Source organism: Botryllus schlosseri, chromosome 5, assembly GCF_051294905.1.
Source record: "Botryllus schlosseri isolate E-star chromosome 5, Bs_hap1, whole genome shotgun sequence".
In the NCBI taxonomy this organism is placed as follows: Eukaryota; Metazoa; Chordata; class Ascidiacea; order Stolidobranchia; family Styelidae; genus Botryllus; species Botryllus schlosseri.
The window spans coordinates 9,243,536-9,263,235 of record NC_137240.1 but is presented as its reverse complement, the minus strand read 5'-3'; the positions used below and the strand labels follow the sequence as shown (position 1 = coordinate 9,263,235).

Below are 19,700 nucleotides of genomic sequence, written 5' to 3'. Positions count from 1 at the left end.
CACAAACAACTTTTACTGAATCAATACCAGTCCCAGTCAACCCTCTAGTTTACCGGACCACTACCTGATATATCGATCTCGACTTCCGATAAATGCCACCTCTTTTTGTCGCTTGTCCTTTGATATTATCTTCTTTTAATTTTCATTCATTGTGCAATTTGTGCATGCTTCCTTTTTTACATCGTATTGAAATGATGGAATTGTCAACAATAAATTGAAAAATGCAGCGTCCCAGTGCTCTATATCATATTCATGTAGCGGTAGCCGATATTATGTGCGTGTTTAAAACACGTCCCAATTGAAAGCATGAGGCATATTGGTAAGATGAAATTATAATTATAGCATATGATCTTGCCATGCATAGCCTATTGCATACATGGAGTATCATTTCTGACAAAATGAAGAGAGAAAAGTCATTGCCACGAGTAGAAATACAGACGATGCAGTACTACGTCCGCCAGAGTACGGCCCCAATGCTTTCGTAACCTTTCTTCCGTTCAGAGCTTGCACCGGTCTGAAATTGTCCTGAATCGGCATCGATGCGGAATCCATGATTGCGCCCGACAGAAAAGATGCCTGAAAAGGGATTAGTATTTTGCTGCGGCGACGCCAAGTAATAAAACATTCTTTCGGCAGGCCTCAACTACGTAATTTTCATGCAACACAATATTCAGCATTAGTCATTTGATAGATGGACTTGCGAGCAGACCAATGTACGACGAAGACCGAAATAACGGCACCGTTCTATTGAGCCGCCAAGATCACTTCCCCAGTCTCAGCTATGGACGAATGACTGAACGTGACCTGAGCAGCATTTTCACTGATATTGGCAATAAACAGTAGGGCCTACCAATGACGGATCACTGGAGTTTATGATATTTCGTGTGCGAATAGGGCGGAAAGTATGCGGTAAGATTACACTAAAATTATTGTTCGTCTTCCATAGCTAATTCCTATCCCGCATTAGCTGGAGGTTGTTTCTGATAAGGAGTTTAAAAGCATATAGGGGAGGGATATAGAAATATCAATGCACGGTTCGTTGGATTATTAAATTTCGTAGGTTAAGCGCTTTCTATTCCAAGTTTGGGACTGCAAACCAACGCATGTAGGCTACCTTATGCTACGGTTACCATATTTTTGTTTCACAAATTCCGGACGCTCTTCAGCGCCCACTAGCGGATTTCGAAATGAGGTGTGAGCGCATTGTCGATCAATATGACGTCATACCAGCAACGCTTTGTTTATCGACTAGAGGTGGTCGCGATCTGGTTGTGTATTGTATGTGGTAACCAGCGCCGAAGCCACATTTTTTCAGCCCCATCCCGCCCAAATAAACACTGATCTTGGGCCCATCGTAGGGTATTCGATGCAACTTCTGGGGGTTTACTATATGCATCTGGTCGTTAAATGATTTGAATGAATTGTGTCAATAATATTGGTTTGTCCATATATTACTGTATAAGTTTAATCCTCTCTCCGCCCACATAATCAGAGTCAGCGGTAGAATAGAGCTAGTGTAGGATGATGACTTCGAAAATGCAAGGGGCGTGATTGCACGATACATCGTTAAGTCATGTTCATGTCACGCCGATGAGATTATTTATCAGCCTAATGCGAGTGTGCACTTCACCACTGAGCTATATAAACACCGCACATCCGGTGGCTTCCCTCCTTTTATGGTCGCGAATCCATTTCCAATTTGAAAATGTGCCGTGGCCCAGCTCAAAATTTGATGAGCTGATTACTAATTAAAGGTCAGCACATTTGCCCAGACTTACACACAGCCTATTTTGGAAGCTAATTACGTTTAACATCTACGCGAATCCCAGAATAAAGGCAAACTACCCCCAGGTTTAGAACCACCATCTTTGAATAAAGCATCCAAACGACCTAAAACGACGACTCTATGAATACCGTTATCTTGTAATTGCGATTACAATTATAGACTTCTTTTTGTAAATGAATGTTATTTTTTATTTATTCTTTGATCGCAGTTTTTACGAGGACGGTAGTCCCCATATTAAAACCAATATATATGATACAAAATCGCGCGCAGCGCGAAGAAAAATTTCATGTAGCAAAAATCTGCCCAAATATAGTCTTGTGTAGGTTGATTTACAAAAAAATATGAGCTTACTTCAAGCCTTCAAACTTCCGGACATTTAGGCATATTTTAGAAATTCCTCCCGGACGCAGTTTTAACAATGAAATTCCGGACGTATGGCAACCCTACCTTATGCTATTGTGGTGTTTTTATGATTGTACAGCTACCTCCTACCAGTCCAATTCAGTAGTTGATGCAGGTGCGCCACAGGGTTAGGTTCGCGTTGAGGTGGTCATCACTGGGCTGCGCAAATCGAGTACCTGAGTGACACGATTCTGAATCAAGTATTACGCTTCAAGACGAGTCGAGCATTCTAGTATCACTCATTCTGACGTCACACACGAATGTACTATGTCAAAGTTCAAATTTGTAACTTTTATGCTACCACAAAGAACATAATGCCTGTTATCCGTCACATTGAAGATACTTCGTTTCTTTTTCGACCATACCGATTTCATTGCACTTCTTGACAACGTTGTGGGCCAGAAATGTGTTATTTCCAGTAACGTTCGTAGCTTTGTACTATGTCTCGTATGCTGCGACACGACCAATCAAGGTTTCAATGCTGCCTCAGTTGAAAATATTATCGAAACTACAATTCTCGTTAGCAAATTAACTTTCAGTTGCGAGGAGCGTATAATTTCAGTACTCGAAAACATCGTCTTTCACCACTCGACTCGAATCATTAATGTTAATACTCGATTCAGATTCGAGTACTCGAATCATTGTGCCCAGCCCAAGTCATCAGGACTACTAGAAAACTTGTCGAAAAGTTCAAGTTTTCCCCGTTTCATTCTTCAGCTTCAATCTTTTATCAAGCCTACAGTATATTCGTATTGCCAAATTTATTCAATCTCAAGCTTTTTAGCAGATTAACACAGCACTGCATTCTCAGGGTAATGTGTCATACGTCGTTCACGATTCTCGTTTTCTTGTGATTATGACGTCAACCCACCAGGCCAGGTTAAGAACCCCTGCCTTAATCAGGGCATGTTATGGTATGGTATGAAATAGGAAATTTCCATACTCCATAGTCCGTACCCAGTACCCACCTCCATCGTTTCTTACCATACTTACAATTTTCCATACCATTAGCAACATTCTTCCATACCATATTTGATACATACCATACCTTCGCAGTTGCCCAATCTTTCAGATAATATTCTATTTTTTATGTGTGGAAATTTACCAGCGTATATATTGTAATAATTTTGGATGAAATTATCCCATGTAAACAGCCCTGGTGCACCAATCATATCCCCAATTTATTTGTGTCATATATCAGTGATGTATAGGCTGCCTAATCATCGAATACGGAACGTACAATATATAGGGATTACTTCGGAATCACAACAGAAGCTAATGACACGTAAAACTAATGTGATAATGCACTCCTAGTATAGTAATATCACGTAGGCCCTACACGATTACATTAAACAAAGGTATTGTCACATTAGAATATATCTTATGATACAATTTTACATATCGTTACAATCATTACGGATTTTGCGACAGCGGATCAAATGTGCGATTCCCGCATCAATGTGTGGGTCATGTTCAGCTTCAGTAGCCAACATCGGGGTGTCTATAATTGTCTATTCTTTTATCAGAGATAATCACTAATCAGATTTATTGAAGCTACAATGCGTATTGGAGGCCGGCATGGCGTAACGTCGCTCCGAGAAGAGCTATACATATTTTTAATTACAGTATGGATTATTTCTAATATCTATTGCGTGATGATTATCCGAGCAAAACGCAGGAAATGATTTCTATGTTCAACGAATTGATACAAACATTCACGTAACTGCTACATTGTCAGAGTCTACGATTTTAGAAATCCTCTTCATATAGTTTACTGAGTGGCAGTTACGTTAAGATAAATGTAATCTGTAACGCGGCAGCGGTCGAATATCATTCGTTTTATGATATTCAGATTGGAATAATAATCGTTAATATTGGTTTCCTTCGTATGCCCGATGGACCGTTGCACAACTTTTTTGTCTTCAAATAGTTTTTGACCGGAGTGGGTAAGTCTGAGCCGGAATTTGAGATATGAATATTCAACATTGACCCGCCAGTGAACGAGTTTATGAGGTACGCAATCGATTTGACAACTCGAAAGTAGGATCAGTGTCATGGTTCTTGAAAAACTGCCGAAGTATGGATAGAAAATTCCATACCATACATGAAAACTTCCATACCATACCATAGTTGTATATTTCCATATTACATACCATACCATACCATACCATACCATGCCGTGGCCTTTATGTAAAACCTGTTTGGAATCTTAGATTGTGAGCTTTGAATTGAAATCAACACTCCCATATTCTTCCTATTCGGCCGGGCTATATTGTGACTTTATAGACTTATTCATGTCGATTACTAGATATTTTCGGAGAGCTATTCACCGTTGATCGCGTGCGTTTCGATTCGCCAGTGATAATTTGACATTGGAATTTATAGTCATCTAAAATTACGAAAACGCCGACAGTTTCTTGTAATTATGGTACAGCCATTTTCAGGTGGCGCTTGTAATCCAGTTGCGGTTTGAGCGAACGCGGTTTGGGTCATGATTATCGCAATACTATGGTTAATGTCGTACTTTTGCCCGCAGGGATCCCGGAAGGTCATAAATATTTGCAGTTTCATGACAAACAAACTGTGCTATCAGGGATGTTTCTCAAGGTTATCTCGGTATACACCGATTGACTCACTTGGGATTCGCTAATTCTGATAGGCTCTTCGAAAACCGTCCAAACCACGGATTCGTAGCATCCCGGCGTGGTCAATGATCCCTGGTAGCGGTAATACCTAGTTAGATCCGCGGGGAGCAAAGTTTCTAAAGAAAATGTCGCGTTGATTTGTGAGACGTCCCCCTTCTTGGTGACGCCTCCTTTTACGAGCTGGAAGAGCAACTCGTAATCTTGATTGTCTTGCGGGTAATCCACCTGCGTAATAATAGTATTTGAAGGTCAACCTCAACGGTATTTGTAACGCGACCATGTTAAGGGCAATGTTTCCAGATTATGTCAGTTAATCCCTGGGTGCTGAAACCATCATTTCACTAATAATTCAAACTGGCAACTCAACTTATCGCACTTGGATATGCACTTGAATAAACCAAATTATATATTTAATTCGGATAAGACATGGTTAATGGTTATTCAGTTTACATCCAAACCATAATTTGAATAAGGTAGGCTATGGTCTTCTCTCAGATCCGCACATGGTCTCAGCTCACTGACGAAAATATCACTTATAATTCAGCGATGTATGTATTCTTCCAAATAGGAAACAAAAAACAATCAATCGGGCTTAAGGCGATTTGTCAAAGACAAGTCTTGAACCGACGGCTCCATTTTAAACTCAGTACTAAATGCGCTTGTAAGGTTATTGATGCAACATGGAATTTCGTTAGTCCGCAGCCAGACCTGAGAGTTAATGAAAACTTGATTTTGCATAGAAATAAATTGTGACTTTCTCTCTCTCTCGCTCTGACCTATACGACCAAATTTGATTCGCCTGGCCGAATTTACCCCTCGTCTACATTTATCTTATATGCTATCAGAACAGTGATGCGCAACAAATGCTTTCCATGCATTTCATGTTGATTACTCACATCAATGAACCATCCGAACACTGCCAGACCGTCAGATTTGTCGACTGCCGTCGCTACGTCTCCGTACTTGGTGTTGTAATGCACAGCGTGAAGCTCCCCAAAATATCTTTTCCCGTCGATAGTGTGTTCCGAACCTCCGCTCTGGTAGTTCCGTGCCCAATGAAAATGAAACTGAGCTATTTCGGCCTCGAACGGTAGCAATGTGGCATCATTTATAGAGTATGCTCCCTCTTCAATTGCAACGACCACTGAATAATATTCTCAGTGTTATAGGACAGATTTCGAAATCGTTTTTTTTCGCATGGACAATGATGGGTATGCAATATGCATGCGTGTCCTTATGAAAATTATCATGTAAAACTAGATATATAATATGACTTTGTCTGATGGGATAGCGTGGTGAATGGTGATAAAGCGTCGGCCTCTAGTTTAATCGGTCAATCGGTCAGGGGTCCGAACAGGACCAAAATAGCACTTCGTCAGCCCCCTCCCCCCCCAAAAAAAAAACGTTGGCCTTGGCACTAGGACACTTTTATCAAATCATAAAAGTTAATTGACCAAAAATGAAAACTGCTGATTTCGGTATACTACTGTATATCTTCGTGTGTTCGACTCCCCGCATTACCCACTTTTTACGTTACATTTATGCTGGTGATTAACTTTAAAAAAAGTTCGTCACTAATAATTTTGGGCCCGCTTCGAGCTCGGGCCCCCACAACCGCGGCAGGGTCAGACAAAATATTGCTGGTAAACGCGCAGAATGCGGATATAATGACCTACCAATTTCTTACGTTTTGAGTGGTGATCATACCATCGCAGTTTAATTATTTCACTTATGATCCTTGGTAAGAAAACAATCGGCTAATTGCAACAGTACTAAGTAGGTACAAGGTGTCAATGTAAAATGAGACATTCGCTGACATTAAAATCTCTAACACGCCACGACAAGTAAGTTACTTGTGGCTTGTAAGTTAAAACAGTCAAAAGACAGTAGAAATAACTAAAACATCAGTGGCGACCGGGGTTCTGCATGCTGCTGGTGAAAGCATAACGAGTCACATTTCATGGCATGCGAGGCTGCCATTACTTTACAAAGAATGTAACACAAATTAACATTGAGCTTGAGCCTTGACTGATCATGAGCACTGCAGCAATACTTATGGGCAATGTACATCGGGCATTGGGGCTGTTCAAAAATAACTTTTTTTCCCTGATTCCAGCCATTCACTGATTAAATTGTCAGGTTACCCTAAAAAACGCTGCACACCAAATTTGGTTCAATTCCAACAAGTATAAGACTCCGCAGATCTAATTAAAACTTTTAATTTATTGGGGAAAATTGAAAAAAAAATCAATTTTTTTTGTCAACCTCATAAAATTGTTGAGCTGTCTTCGAAGACGATGCAAAACAAATTTGAGTGAATTCCAACTAGTAGAAGTGGAGTTATTTGAGTTTTTCGTTGATAATTCTCGGATTATCCTTGATTAGGGGATAATCCGATGATTATCAACGAAGAATTCCAATAACTCCGCATGCGTCGGGCATGCGTGAGTGGTTCTCTCATTGCCGTGGGCGCTGAATAGAAAGCAGAAACAGCGCACTCGCAATGCCACGGGTGAAACAGTCTTCAACTCTGAGTATATGATTATGATAACATATGGTCTTTCCTTTGCGCGACCAGGCCATAGCGCGACTCATAATTACAATTCTAGAGTATTCGGAATCGAATCAAGTACGCGATTTTGTCCGGTCCACTTACGCGAATGTCCGTTGTTCTGTATTTTCATCTTCGTCGGTGGCGAATCAAAGATTCTCCTGTTGATGATCGGGAGGTCTTTGTCATGCTCTGCTTCTTGCGTTCCAATATTGATAGGAGACTGACTTTGTCCGGTACATTTCGGGTAGTCCGCACCCCAGGTATACGGACCTAGCACATATATATGTTATGTTTTGGACACATGTATGTAATAAGCATACTATAAATCAGTGGTTCTTAACCTTGCCACCAGCGCCCCCCAAGGGGCGCTGGCGATTTTGAAGGGGGCGGAAACGCTCAGGGGGGCGATATGGGGGTCGCTGGGCTCAGGGGGCGATAAGGGGGCGCTGAAGAAAAATGGCTTCGCCGTAGATGATGTGGTAGTATGACAGATCCTTAATGAGTATTCAGAACAAATTAACATTCCACAAAACATGTCAAATACCGAAATTTGTGGTTGCGCTACGCGACGATGTTTGCTACATATGTTGTCATAAATGTAGTGGACTATAGTGGGTTATTATAATTCATATAAAACGAATTGCGCGTACTTTTTGATCGCCAAATTCCCGTTATGTTAAAACACTGCCGTCACGCCTGCTAGGGTTATTTTCAACAAAATGTTTCGCATTAGGTATTATATCCCGCAGCGCACAGCGTGTGAAAATCCAAGAAAGAGGCACTGTATATCACTTTTGATAGTGACAGCACCTTGTACATAAAATAGGTTTGAGAGCTACAAAATTAAATCATCAGAATATTTCTTCATCGTATCATAAAGGATGATACTATCTCGTGTTGTGGTTCACAACCTCACATGAACGTTACATAATATGAGTTGCTTTGTTTGGAATACATTCAGGTAAAATTAATAACTGGGTATACAGTACTAAATTCAATGTGAGCAGATATATGCATCCCATTCTTAGTTGACTTAGTTATAGTTACACAAAGCACTAAGACAAAATCCAATACCCTTAATTTCCCCATATTGCCAATCGCCGATGTGAATTCGGGAGGGGTCAAACTACAGGGTATGAGACCGTACCCGATTGTTGTTATAAAAACCTGGATTTGACCCTGAATACACCACACATAATTATTATACGGTTTATTATAGACGACTGGTCCTCGAGCGCGATTAAAGCGCGGAATATTTCCAATACCAAAGTCCCAAAAAGACCGACTGAACTTTGACATCTTACCAAGACCAAAACTGCTGCAACTTAAACCCCCAATCGGTTAGCTCGACGGGTGCCCTAAATTATTTCGGGGAATGAAAATAAATTAGGCATCATGTTTTGACGACTCCCCCACGGAAGAATAAGCATAATTATGGAAAATAGAAAGATGCATTTCGGCGCCGGGCATTACCCCGCCTCGATGCACGAAGACATGAAGTTCCGGTGAATATGGGACTCCGAGAAGTGTGTCAAAAAGATCGCCTGCGATAAAACCTTAGCCGAAGAGGATTGCCCTTATGTTGAGCATGAACTTCGATGTATATAAGTCTCATTTTCCATAGGTGCTAAATCGCTCGTGCCGAATTATCATGTCGTCACAATCTGCACCCCATAGGACAAATAACATCCATCAGAGAAAATGATTTGCCAGTGACAAAATACGTGAGTCGTGTGCTTACTTTAGTTCAATACGTTTATGCGTTTCAATATCTTTTGACTATATATAGCTGACGAGAGGTAACAAAATAACATGTAAAAATTTAATTGAACCAACGGGTACGCCCGAATATGTTCAATTATTAATTACGTGGCCTTCATTTTCCAATACAACAGTTCATTCAGCGCTACTGGTAAATCTGATTACGTGGGCTGAGAGGATAAAAAGTTTATACATACATATATATCCATTTACAACCTATTTCATCCATGCGTAATAGAAAATCTTGGCTCCTAGGGCGACCAGGCCACATAAAGATGCTGACCCTCGAAATCACACGACAAGGTTCTTGGGGGGGCGAAGCCTCATGAGTTTGGTTTATCACGCTATGGGTGCCCAGGACAATCGTTTTTAGGGGGGCTGACGAAGTGCTGTTACGGCCCTCCCTCTCACCCATTGTCATTATCACAGTCCTTACAATATGAGGTGGGGGGCGCTGGAGCACGAAAATTTTCGAAAGGGGGCGTTGGATGAAAAAAGGTTAAGAACCACTGCTTTAAATGATAATTATTACCACTAGATTTGTAGTCCCATTCTGCAGAATACGACGGCGCTGAAAATAGAAGGCGAAAAATGATTTACTGAAACAATTAAGGCACTATGCTTTACTGAATAGACATTAGAGCCATATGACGGCGATGTCTCGATATAAACGCTACCGGTGTGATTTGCGGAACGTAAATTGTGTGTGTGATATATGCTATAAGTTTGGCGGAGTTTCGTGTTCCGTAATGTTGAGTAGTTATTGACTGGTGATCACCACTTTCCGCTTGCATTGTTCTGGCAGCCGTAACATCAAACCAAGAGGATTTGACAACACGCTCTATTGGGACTGATTTAAACTATAACGAGTTTGTGATATGGATTTGAACAGTTTCTTGGAGGTACAGAACTTCAATATACAATTGAATAGTATATTCATATTGAAATGAACCTGAACCCGGGTTCATTTCAATATGGATTTACTAAGTGTATTCGTACACTGTTGGCAGTGCAATAATTTACTTGACAATCGAGCCTCTTGTTATACAATAATACTCTTACTATACTGTACCATACTGTACTCTTCACACCCCTGTACCACCGGTTATATACGGGTGTAAATATACAACCTTGGTACACGTAACCAGAACTTGCCTCCACACTTGACACCACGGTATATATCAAACGCAACGTTTTAATCCAAAGGAGTGTGTAGCGGTGTACGTACGCGCGTGTCTCGACTGTCAAGTTACTCGTGAATTTCTGTTCGACTGAGTACACCCTACCACTTTAGAGTCATCGCTAGTACCTAAGAAATCTTTGCTCTTAAAATCGTGCTTCAACAGGGGTGACGGATATTTTAACTCGGGGTCCATATCTATAGTATGAATCTCTTCACTGGCCGAATCATAGTATGATTAGGATAAGCCAAAAAAATCTAGAGACTCTTTAGGTAGGGAATTTAAATGAATTTGAATAATCTATTCATATTGGAATCCGCCCGGATATTTTCGGCCTACACTCGTCAGGGGTAATCGCATGAAACAGCAGGCCCCGAGATTTATTAGAACACTCGCATCGCGCTCGGGGAAAAGGTCGTCCTTAATTCACCGCCGAAGCATGAATCACAACAGGAATTAATTCTGCCATTGGCAAAATGGGTATTTCTATTTGTGCGAAAAATTATAGAGACGACAGATTTCACGTCGTCGGGTTAAGCCATTCATTCTTTCATTTGTGTGCATTAGAGTCTACTTTTACCAAAATACGCCAATCTGGTTTGTACCCGCAAAAAATAGTACATTGAGCGTAAGCTATCTGATCGTCTCGACTATTCGATTTTTCATGCCGATGGCGTCTTATTTTGTGATACGATTGTTGATATACAATGTTGTTCTCAATTCTCGACTGGTTGCAGATGATTACCCCCAACAAATATCAGCCAAAAATATTCGGATTCATTTCAATATGAAATTCTATAATAGTCAAAATATGAGCTTTTATCTTTAATTTAAAGTGATCTACTCACTAACGATTATACCAAAATGTATGTCCCAAATATCAATTTCAATGCGACTCGAACGCATCAGTATCATTTATGATTTTTTTTTAAGTTCTAGTCGAAAAAGGCTTCTTGCGTTATGCTGATTTTTATATGTCATACAATGAATATTTAGGAATCCTATTTTCGCAGAAGATTTGCTGTGTATTGCAATTTTATTTGATAATATAGAAAACCTCTCCTCGATCTTTTGCAAAGATGATTTGGTGGTAATGCCTGAAACATTTTTCAATTCAATTGCTTTATTGAGCAGCTTATATACCCTGAAAGATTGCATATGTACATTGTACGTGTTAGTTTTGAAATTGGCGCAATTACTAGCCACAATTCTCATTTTAATGACGTAACCTTAAACTCAGAAATTCCGACTTTATGCTGCTGAGAAATTAATATTGCATCAAAAACAGATTTGAACGAAAACGAGATATTTCTAAATTTTGGAAGGGATCGTAGAATATAAATGTACAGTTCTTGTGCATGCCGCATTTAGAAATTCTAGAGAGGATATAACGAAATATACTTATTCCTTTTAACATGCGAATGAATTGCTAATTGAAGATCTTATGTCACTTCAGTACGCATAGTAATGTTTTATTCCGCGAATGTCGAAGGGGGAATCGTGAGCGAAAAAAGATTCGTGGCATTCTTCAAGCAATTTGAGTTCTTACTGGTCTTGTAAATGTTTATTGATTCCAGTATTACCCAACTTGGCTACGGCTAAATAAATAGATGCCCATGAAATAATTTAGCTTTAGGGTCAAGTCGGTAACCGGTCTCCTACTTCAATAAAAATAACAACTTGCTAGACTTGCTAAACAACCATCGGCATATTTGCCAATCTAAAAATGCTTAGCCGAAGCATTCAAAATGTATGATCTGGCTACTGCATCAGCAATTAAGACAAACCGCAGCAATATACGATGCAAAGACTATAATATAACTTTAACTACATGAAATGGGCTATATTTTAGGGACGTATTAACTCAATTCGTAGCGGCAATTAAGATTTCTCCCGTCTTATATCAACATCTATTTATATTCTTCTTTCAGACTGTTACGGGCCGTAATTTGTCGCGCCTAGGTACGAGAGCAATACCAACTATCCTATAATAAATTGTATCCAAACGTATAGATCGTTTCACAACCCACGATATATGAGATTTAATCCTGTTAGTGTTATATCGTTTGATGCACCTTGGTATAGAATATAGATGATTGGCCGGCCAAATTTACTTCGGTGATGTCGGATATAAATCTGTATTGTAGCTCACATTTCCCAAATTTTGTCCAAATGTCTTAGGTATTGTCGAGTATCGAGCACTCAAATCAAAATAGATCTACGCACGCAATTTCGTTGGCTACTTAACGATCACATCGTCTTAGCCCATTATCCACACGAGAAGCTGTTTCTCAAACCATCTAGGGATATATAGATTTCACGATAAACAACACTCACCAAATACTGCAATGGCAGCACCAAGCTGAAATATTATATTCATATCCTTCGTTGCTACACAATTAAACGACAAGAGTTCACACGTTATGCTGAAACTCCTCGCCCCGTTACTCTTTTATCACTGCATTGTTACGTTATAGTAGAGAACAAGGTCGGAAAAAAATTATGTCGTGACGACGCGCTGACTCGACCAATGAGAAAAGAACTAGGGACGTTTCCCCGATCTGTTGAGCATATGCCTTCAAAATCGTGCCGTATGCCTGCCTGAATATTACTAACTGACTTGGACTATTCATAATAGGACTTGAAGGCTTTCAAAGTATGTGCCAAACCAATGGATACAGAACTGCCAAATACACGATGAAAACGAGTAAACGATGATGGTTACTGCTTCGGAGAGTAACAGCAGAAGTTACGAAGTCAAACGTAGAGGTACGAGCAGAGGAATACCGAACTGACGAAGGCAATATAGTCGCATCATCCAATTCTTATTCAATTTGATTTCTAGTTTAAGTTGATCGGGACCAAGCACCGATAAGCATTGAACATCTTTTTCATAATTGTCTTTCATTGTCCAAGGACGTATTATCATATTATGATCCCCAATCCTTATATTCGCTACGGGCACATCCCTTTTTCTCAAATGCACAGGTGAATACCAAACGCCCATAAACTGGCGGCTGCAATAAAATCGCTCATCAGCAGAACAATAAAGTGGTGCGTAAAGCACAGAATTAATTAGGCAAAAGCTGCACTCCAATCAAGATGTCATGTTCGGATTACAATAAAGCCGATGCAGAATCGCAGATAAGTGCCTTTATGGCACATTCACATTATTGTCAATTTCATTTATGACTTGAAGACACCAAGATTACGCTGCGTTTATGCGTGACAAAAGTACTTAATGTTCGAGACACGAAATGATATCATTGAGTCACCAGTTCGTATTTGTACTTTTGATCAGTATCAAAGATAACTATTTGAAAATGTTATGGGTATCCCGTATCCTGTTAGTCATGCAACAGCCCACGAAACTAGACTTTTGACACGGGCATATTTACTCTAACCCGCAGTCGAACGAAGTAACGGTGAGGGACGCTTCAGTCCCCGCGCAAGTAATTGCAAGCTGGCATCTCTTTTTATGGTATTGAAGCATCGCAGCATTGAGCGCGAAAATACCTGACGGTATTGAAAAAGTAATCTTGTCAAATATACCCAATCCTAGCTAATTCTTATCGGATATTGACGTACTGTTCAAATGGACTCGTAGCATCCGGGGGTAGAGAACGATTCGTCAATTAGGATTGGGTTGACTTCATATTTTACCTCATTTTAGCTATTTGAAAATACAGCCCATACGCTAGGCTTTTCTGGTTATAGTCTCCCTGCACAAAATACTGTGAGTGTTGCCGAACACATAACAATCAACTCCAAGAAATAATTAGATTTACAGAGCTATCAATTTGGTTCGTAAGAGTATCACCAAAATAACTATTGTTCTTTTCGAGGTATATTGCGTGATGCCATATTCATGAGGGACCAAAACTCGCTCTTGGCTTATTCATTTCTGATTGCAATATTACAATTTCATAATCGTTTATTCCATCACAGTATATCTATGACATCATTTCATTGTTGAGAGATTTTCTGTCCCTAAAATGTTCACTATTCCCCTGATGGCATATCATCTTGATTCGGCATTGTTAAAAATCAATCAACTGCGGTATTGTCTACTGCTGCATCGACATTGAATACGCCGGCCATAACACAAGCTGTGAGGCTAATGCAACCGGTCTATTGAAATCGAAATGAAATGGTCGGCTGTTTGATTTATATCCTACGGCAATGTTACGCTAGCACCCAAAATCGCACGGATTGTGTCTATGATAAGCCGATAATAAATATAGGATTAATTCCTACCAGTAAGTTACTAGATTATATCACTATTAGCATTCATACTTTTGCGTTTAAAAATTCCATTTTCATGTGGTCTTGCACAACTGCACCTTCGGAGATCAGAGGCAAGATAAACAAACAATACCATATGACAAGGGTTTTGGGTGTAGAGCTGTAAACCTGGCAAGAAGGGTTCAATGGCATTGGTCATAATATCTTATAGTGTGCGCGCAAATACGAATAAATATGACCTTTCACAGTATGAGCATTAGTTTTAATTATATCGGGACTTGTTTTCGAGTACTGCGGCTAATCATCGCTATGAGAATCAAATGCATCTCTCTACATCAGGGGTTACCAACCCGATGCCCGCGGTCCCCAGGTAGCCCGCGAGGACTAGATGAGTTAGCCCGCGAGCCCGCGTTCTAAAATAGGTGGAATAGCAGCATTTGCCAATATTAGTAACATATTATTACCAGTGTGCTATTAAATATATAGATTGATTGATTCAGCTATTCTTGTTTAAAATACACTACATACAACTTACATATATATTCACTTAAAAACATCCTCAATTACAATTAGTGATATATAGATGTATGTGATAGAATCACCAGAAATTGAAGATATGGCGCATTGCCTATACAGGCGACATGACGGAATGCCAATCACGGTCTTCTTGAAATGGCGGGGGGTTCCGTTATGATAGCTCGACGTCCAGGACAGTGATAAAGTAGTAAACAATATTACTTCTTGGAGTTAGATGGTCGTGAAGTACTAGCAGATTTTGAATATCTGTATACCCATTACGTATTGCATCTTTTGACACAGCTTGTTTCTGTTACACTCAACGCAGTTTAGTATGCCATGTTTTTAACTTTATGTAATCGTTGCTGCTGTCCGGTATAATGAAATCTTGTCATTTCTGGATGCTGAACAGTTGGAGATTGAAATTGTAGCACTGCAAAATGACCCCCACCTCTGTCTGCAGCAAACGTTTGATGCCTTGTTGATACGGAAAAGTACAGTGGTGTATGCGCAGCAGCTATGAAGGTTACAAGCGTCTATGGTTCAACTTATTGTAGTGAATCCGCCTTAACGCCCAATTAATGCACATCTGGACCACTCACTCAGAATTGCAGTGCCAAGTTATATACCAGAGTACAGCGCACTAGTTGATATCATCCAATGCCAGACTTCCCACTGACTGCTATAGAAACAGATAACATGATGTCCAGTCCGGCTCAGTGCTATGAATATCAAAACGGAAATACAGTGTAGTACGGGTAAACGGTGGGAGTAAATAGTAGCCCGCCGCTTCAATCATTACGCAAAAGTAGCCCTCGGCTGCAAAAAGGTTGGTGACCCCTGCTCTACATTTAGAATAGTCCAACTTAAATGTGTGCTGCGCACAGAGCGTGTGCAATGTGCATGATTTGGCCTACGTACATGCTTAAAAAGGCACCACTGCTGCCTGGTTATGCCTACCGCAGGCAGATATCTTACGTTCACTAGGATCTTCACAGATGGGACATATCTCCACTCTCCAGAGATTACCAAATAACTCAATGCGCAGATTGACTATGACCAATTGACCATGCGACTAATTGGAGTAAGAAACTAAGTCATGCCCCAAAATCATACGACTCATTTAGATATAAGACGCAATCAGATAATTGAACAGATTTTGAATGAGCGAAATTAGTTACCGGTCGTGCGGCATTCCGACTATCTTATAGTGAAATGATGTTGGACACAAGTAGCCTATCACATGTGATGCTCTTCAGGTGCAATAAATGGAACCAATATCACGATAGCACACCAGGCGAATGGTAATTTACAATCCTGGATGCAAATGGCATCATCCAGAATCTGAAGACAAGAGAAGACTGGTTGGGATGATCTTCTATAGCATGCTGTTACGTATGGAATCTTATTTCAAATCAAAAAAGCTTTCAAGTTATGTCCTTGCGTCAACATGTTCTCTTCGCATATAACAATTCTGGTTTACTCTCCAAGTCGCTCACATTCCGAAACCGAAATATAGCGAGTACTCTCCAAGTCGCTCACATTCCGAAACCGAAATATAGCGAGTAATCATGGAATCGAAATATTACCAAGTAATGTTTATCCTTGCTAACAGTACGTGCAATGTTCGTACTGTTTTTTAATGTTTTGCGGAGAAACGGCTTTTTCCGAGTTAAAACACATTAAAAATACTGTACTGTTGGATAATAAATGAATTGCAGCTGCGCTATGTTACAGTAATTAGCACTAATTGCATAAAACGCACAGGAATTATACCTCCAGGTTATTTGTAATGGAAAAGTGACACCCTCGCTAAAAAAATAATCATCATAGAACTGTGGTCTGTTCTACAGCCCTAGAGACTGCGTGCCGCTCTAGGTCCTTCTGATACTCTTGAAATCTTCATTCCAATCAAAGTTATGACATCCTCTGTTGAGGGGATGTCTGTGTTAGCGCCCTCAAGCCACTACAAACACTACAACATCAGGCCCTCCGTATGATAGCCCGGGCGCTAAAGGGCGTCAGGTTGTGCGTCCAACAAATCACCGTTCAAAAGATTCGGTCTCCTAGATATAAAAGATATGCGGAAACTAAGTATTGTCAAGTTTGGGTATCAGTTCCATTCTGGTCACTCGCCCTGAAAATTTTAATGACTTCCTAATCTCCGTACCAAAAGCGCATAAGTAGGATAGGCTACAATATATGCGCGTCCCTCTCGTCCAACTATGATATGGTCGACATGAAATATCGTCGCTCTATCAATTATGCCGGATCTGAATTGTGCGACAGTATCTCGCCGGATATCCGACAGTAGTCGAGCATGTTCACATTCAAGTCGAAGTACAAGCAATTTCTACTGAATAAATACTATAGTGAGGCAAAAGTTTACCGGACCAAGAAATGTTGATCCCGCCTTCAGTCACTAATTGCCCCCTCATTTTGTCGATGGTCCTTTTATATTATATACTTTTTACTTTTTATGCATGCATGCCTCTTCGTTACATTGCCTAGACCAGTGGTTCCCAACCTTTTTCGACTCATCGCCCCCTTTTGAAACTCCTCACTGATCATCGCCCCCCCCCAAATATTGGGAACTGAAAAACAGCACTTCGTCACCCCCCCCCCCCCAAAAAAAAAAAAATGCTTGGTCTTTGGCCCCATAGGGTGATAAACCAAACCCCAGACCCCCCTCAGCCAGTGGGCTTTTTGTCGCTACATATCAGCTATACCCTATTTCATGTACTGTTTGATGAGACACCGTATTTCGCCGAAACGCGTGAAGCGCGACAAATTTATATAATTCACGTTTGAATCGGTCAATATGGTTTGGAATTGCATATATATTGCTATCAATTTTTAATCCTCTTTCTGCTAACGTAATCAGATTTACCGGTAGAGCTGAGTGTGGTGTGTTGGAAAAGGTGTAGGACCCCTCAGTAATAATTAAACATCTTCGGGCGGAATCGTTGTCATATTGACTTCGTTACATGATGCTATATTTCGTGACCTCCTATATCTGCTACGTCAGAAGATATGGAAATCGTCAAAACGTACCAAACTAAAAGACGCACATGATTTCAAATTGGTGTTTCTTACTGTCATATAATTTTTTACTTGCGGGATGGCATTTGTCCTGTAGGGTTAAGGTCGCCAGGACAGGAACATCACACGCCAGCCATTGAGGCGCCTATGGATAATTGAACATATATGTGTAGTGTATATATCGAAGTTTTCGGTGAGCACAAGGGCATTCCTTTTCCGCCAAGGTCTTCTCGCTGCTGATCGTTCTGGCACACTTCTCGGAGTCGAATGTTACATGGCCTCTAACTTCATACGTCTTGGTGTGTCGTAGCACAGTAATGGCCGACGCCGAACTCTCCCATTTCCATAAATCATGCATATTTATGTTGGGTGACGGGTACCCCGAAATCAAGATATATGAAAATACTAAATCGCGCCCTGCGCGGAAATATTTTGGAAAAGTTCCATGAATATCTACAAAATTACTATATAATTTATGTTAATTCACGAAATAATTTTGGGCCCGCTTCGATTTCGGCCCCCCCCCACCCCCAATTGGGGGGTTTGGGGTGCGGTAGGTACGGTCCCCGACTCCAATATAGCTGTTGTAACGCGCCATCGCACCCTTCGTTCGTTTTCGCCCCCTATCACCCCCTTCGTTATTTTCGCCCCCCTAGACCGCCAAATCGCCCCCTGGGGGCGATATCGCCCACGCTGGGAACCACTGGCCTAGACCCAGGGGGTCCCTGATTTCAAAGACTACTCCATGTCGTTTCGGCACCTTCCTATATTTTCATTGTATCGCAGTGTTACGGTGTTTTGAAAAGGTGAAATAATAAATAAACTGATACTGATGGTACAGTATTTGTATACTAAATGACTCAACAAATGCTGTATTTCAGTGTAACACTCTCATATGGGATTAAAAGAGTGCTTATAGACAAGGGCGTAGCCAGAAATTATTTTTCAAGAGATGGAAAAATATGGTAAAAAAGGATTGTCTCGGGTCCTTATTGGGTCATTAACACGTATACTGGGGCGATATTTCTACATAACGTCCACCCGAAGACATAATATTAATGCAGAGGTGGTCAGTCAAAGTAGTCAAGAAAGCTACTCAAGTAGAAGTAGAAGTAGCGAAAAAAAATCTACTCAAGTACGAGTAGAAGTAATTCTTCCATAATCCACCTAAAACTACTTGAAGTAGAAGTAGAATTGACTGACTTCAAATCTACTCAAGTAAGTAAGTAGTTTTGAAAACAGTCTTAATTAGTTCGCATCGACTGTCAAAAGCTGCGAATGGAGCTATGTGGCAGGCGCAGAGAGCTTGATTCGTATTGATGCATACCAGGAGGTATCCAATTTTCGACAGCATAAGCATATTCGTCCGCATCATGGGATTAAAATGATAGTATTGATATGAAAATGCGATACTAATCTTCTGTTTTCTCGAACAACACGTCATAGAAAATATCATGATATGGCACCCTCCGCCATATTATAAGGCCCGTAGTTTAGTCGAAGAGCAATACGGAGAAGTTGTATAGGATAGTAAACATTTTTAGCGATCAATAGACGTAAATAAAAAA

General features: G+C 40.4%; 1 protein-coding gene across 1 annotated transcript; it reads right to left on the bottom strand.

Annotated features, from left to right (window-relative positions):
* Positions 1 to 218: 218 nt before the first annotated feature.
* LOC145438945 (carbonic anhydrase 1-like) lies at positions 219 to 13,071 on the bottom strand. The gene is made up of 6 exons (XM_080316344.1): positions 12,667 to 13,071; positions 9,681 to 9,719; positions 7,490 to 7,657; positions 5,730 to 5,977; positions 4,825 to 5,058; positions 219 to 576 (listed from the first exon to the last, which is right to left on the bottom strand). Exons 1-6 carry the CDS (start codon positions 12,707 to 12,709, stop codon positions 385 to 387), a joined length of 924 nt encoding a protein of 307 aa, XP_080172470.1. The 5' UTR covers positions 12,710 to 13,071; the 3' UTR covers positions 219 to 384.
* Positions 13,072 to 19,700: the final 6,629 nt, after the last annotated feature.

Excerpts from the sequence above, each read along its gene's own strand:
- LOC145438945 (XM_080316344.1), bottom strand. The coding sequence starts at position 12,709 with ATGAATATAATATTTCAGCTTGGTGCTGCCATTGCAGTATTTG. Across the intron at positions 5,978-7,489 it reads ACAGAACAACGGACATTCGC|TGGTCGTTGCAATTGAAGAG; the intron begins GTAAGTGGACCG and ends AATATTATTCAG. Across the intron at positions 577-4,824 it reads TCAGAATTAGCGAATCCCAA|GCATCTTTTCTGTCGGGCGC; the intron begins GTGAGTCAATCG and ends ATCCCTTTTCAG.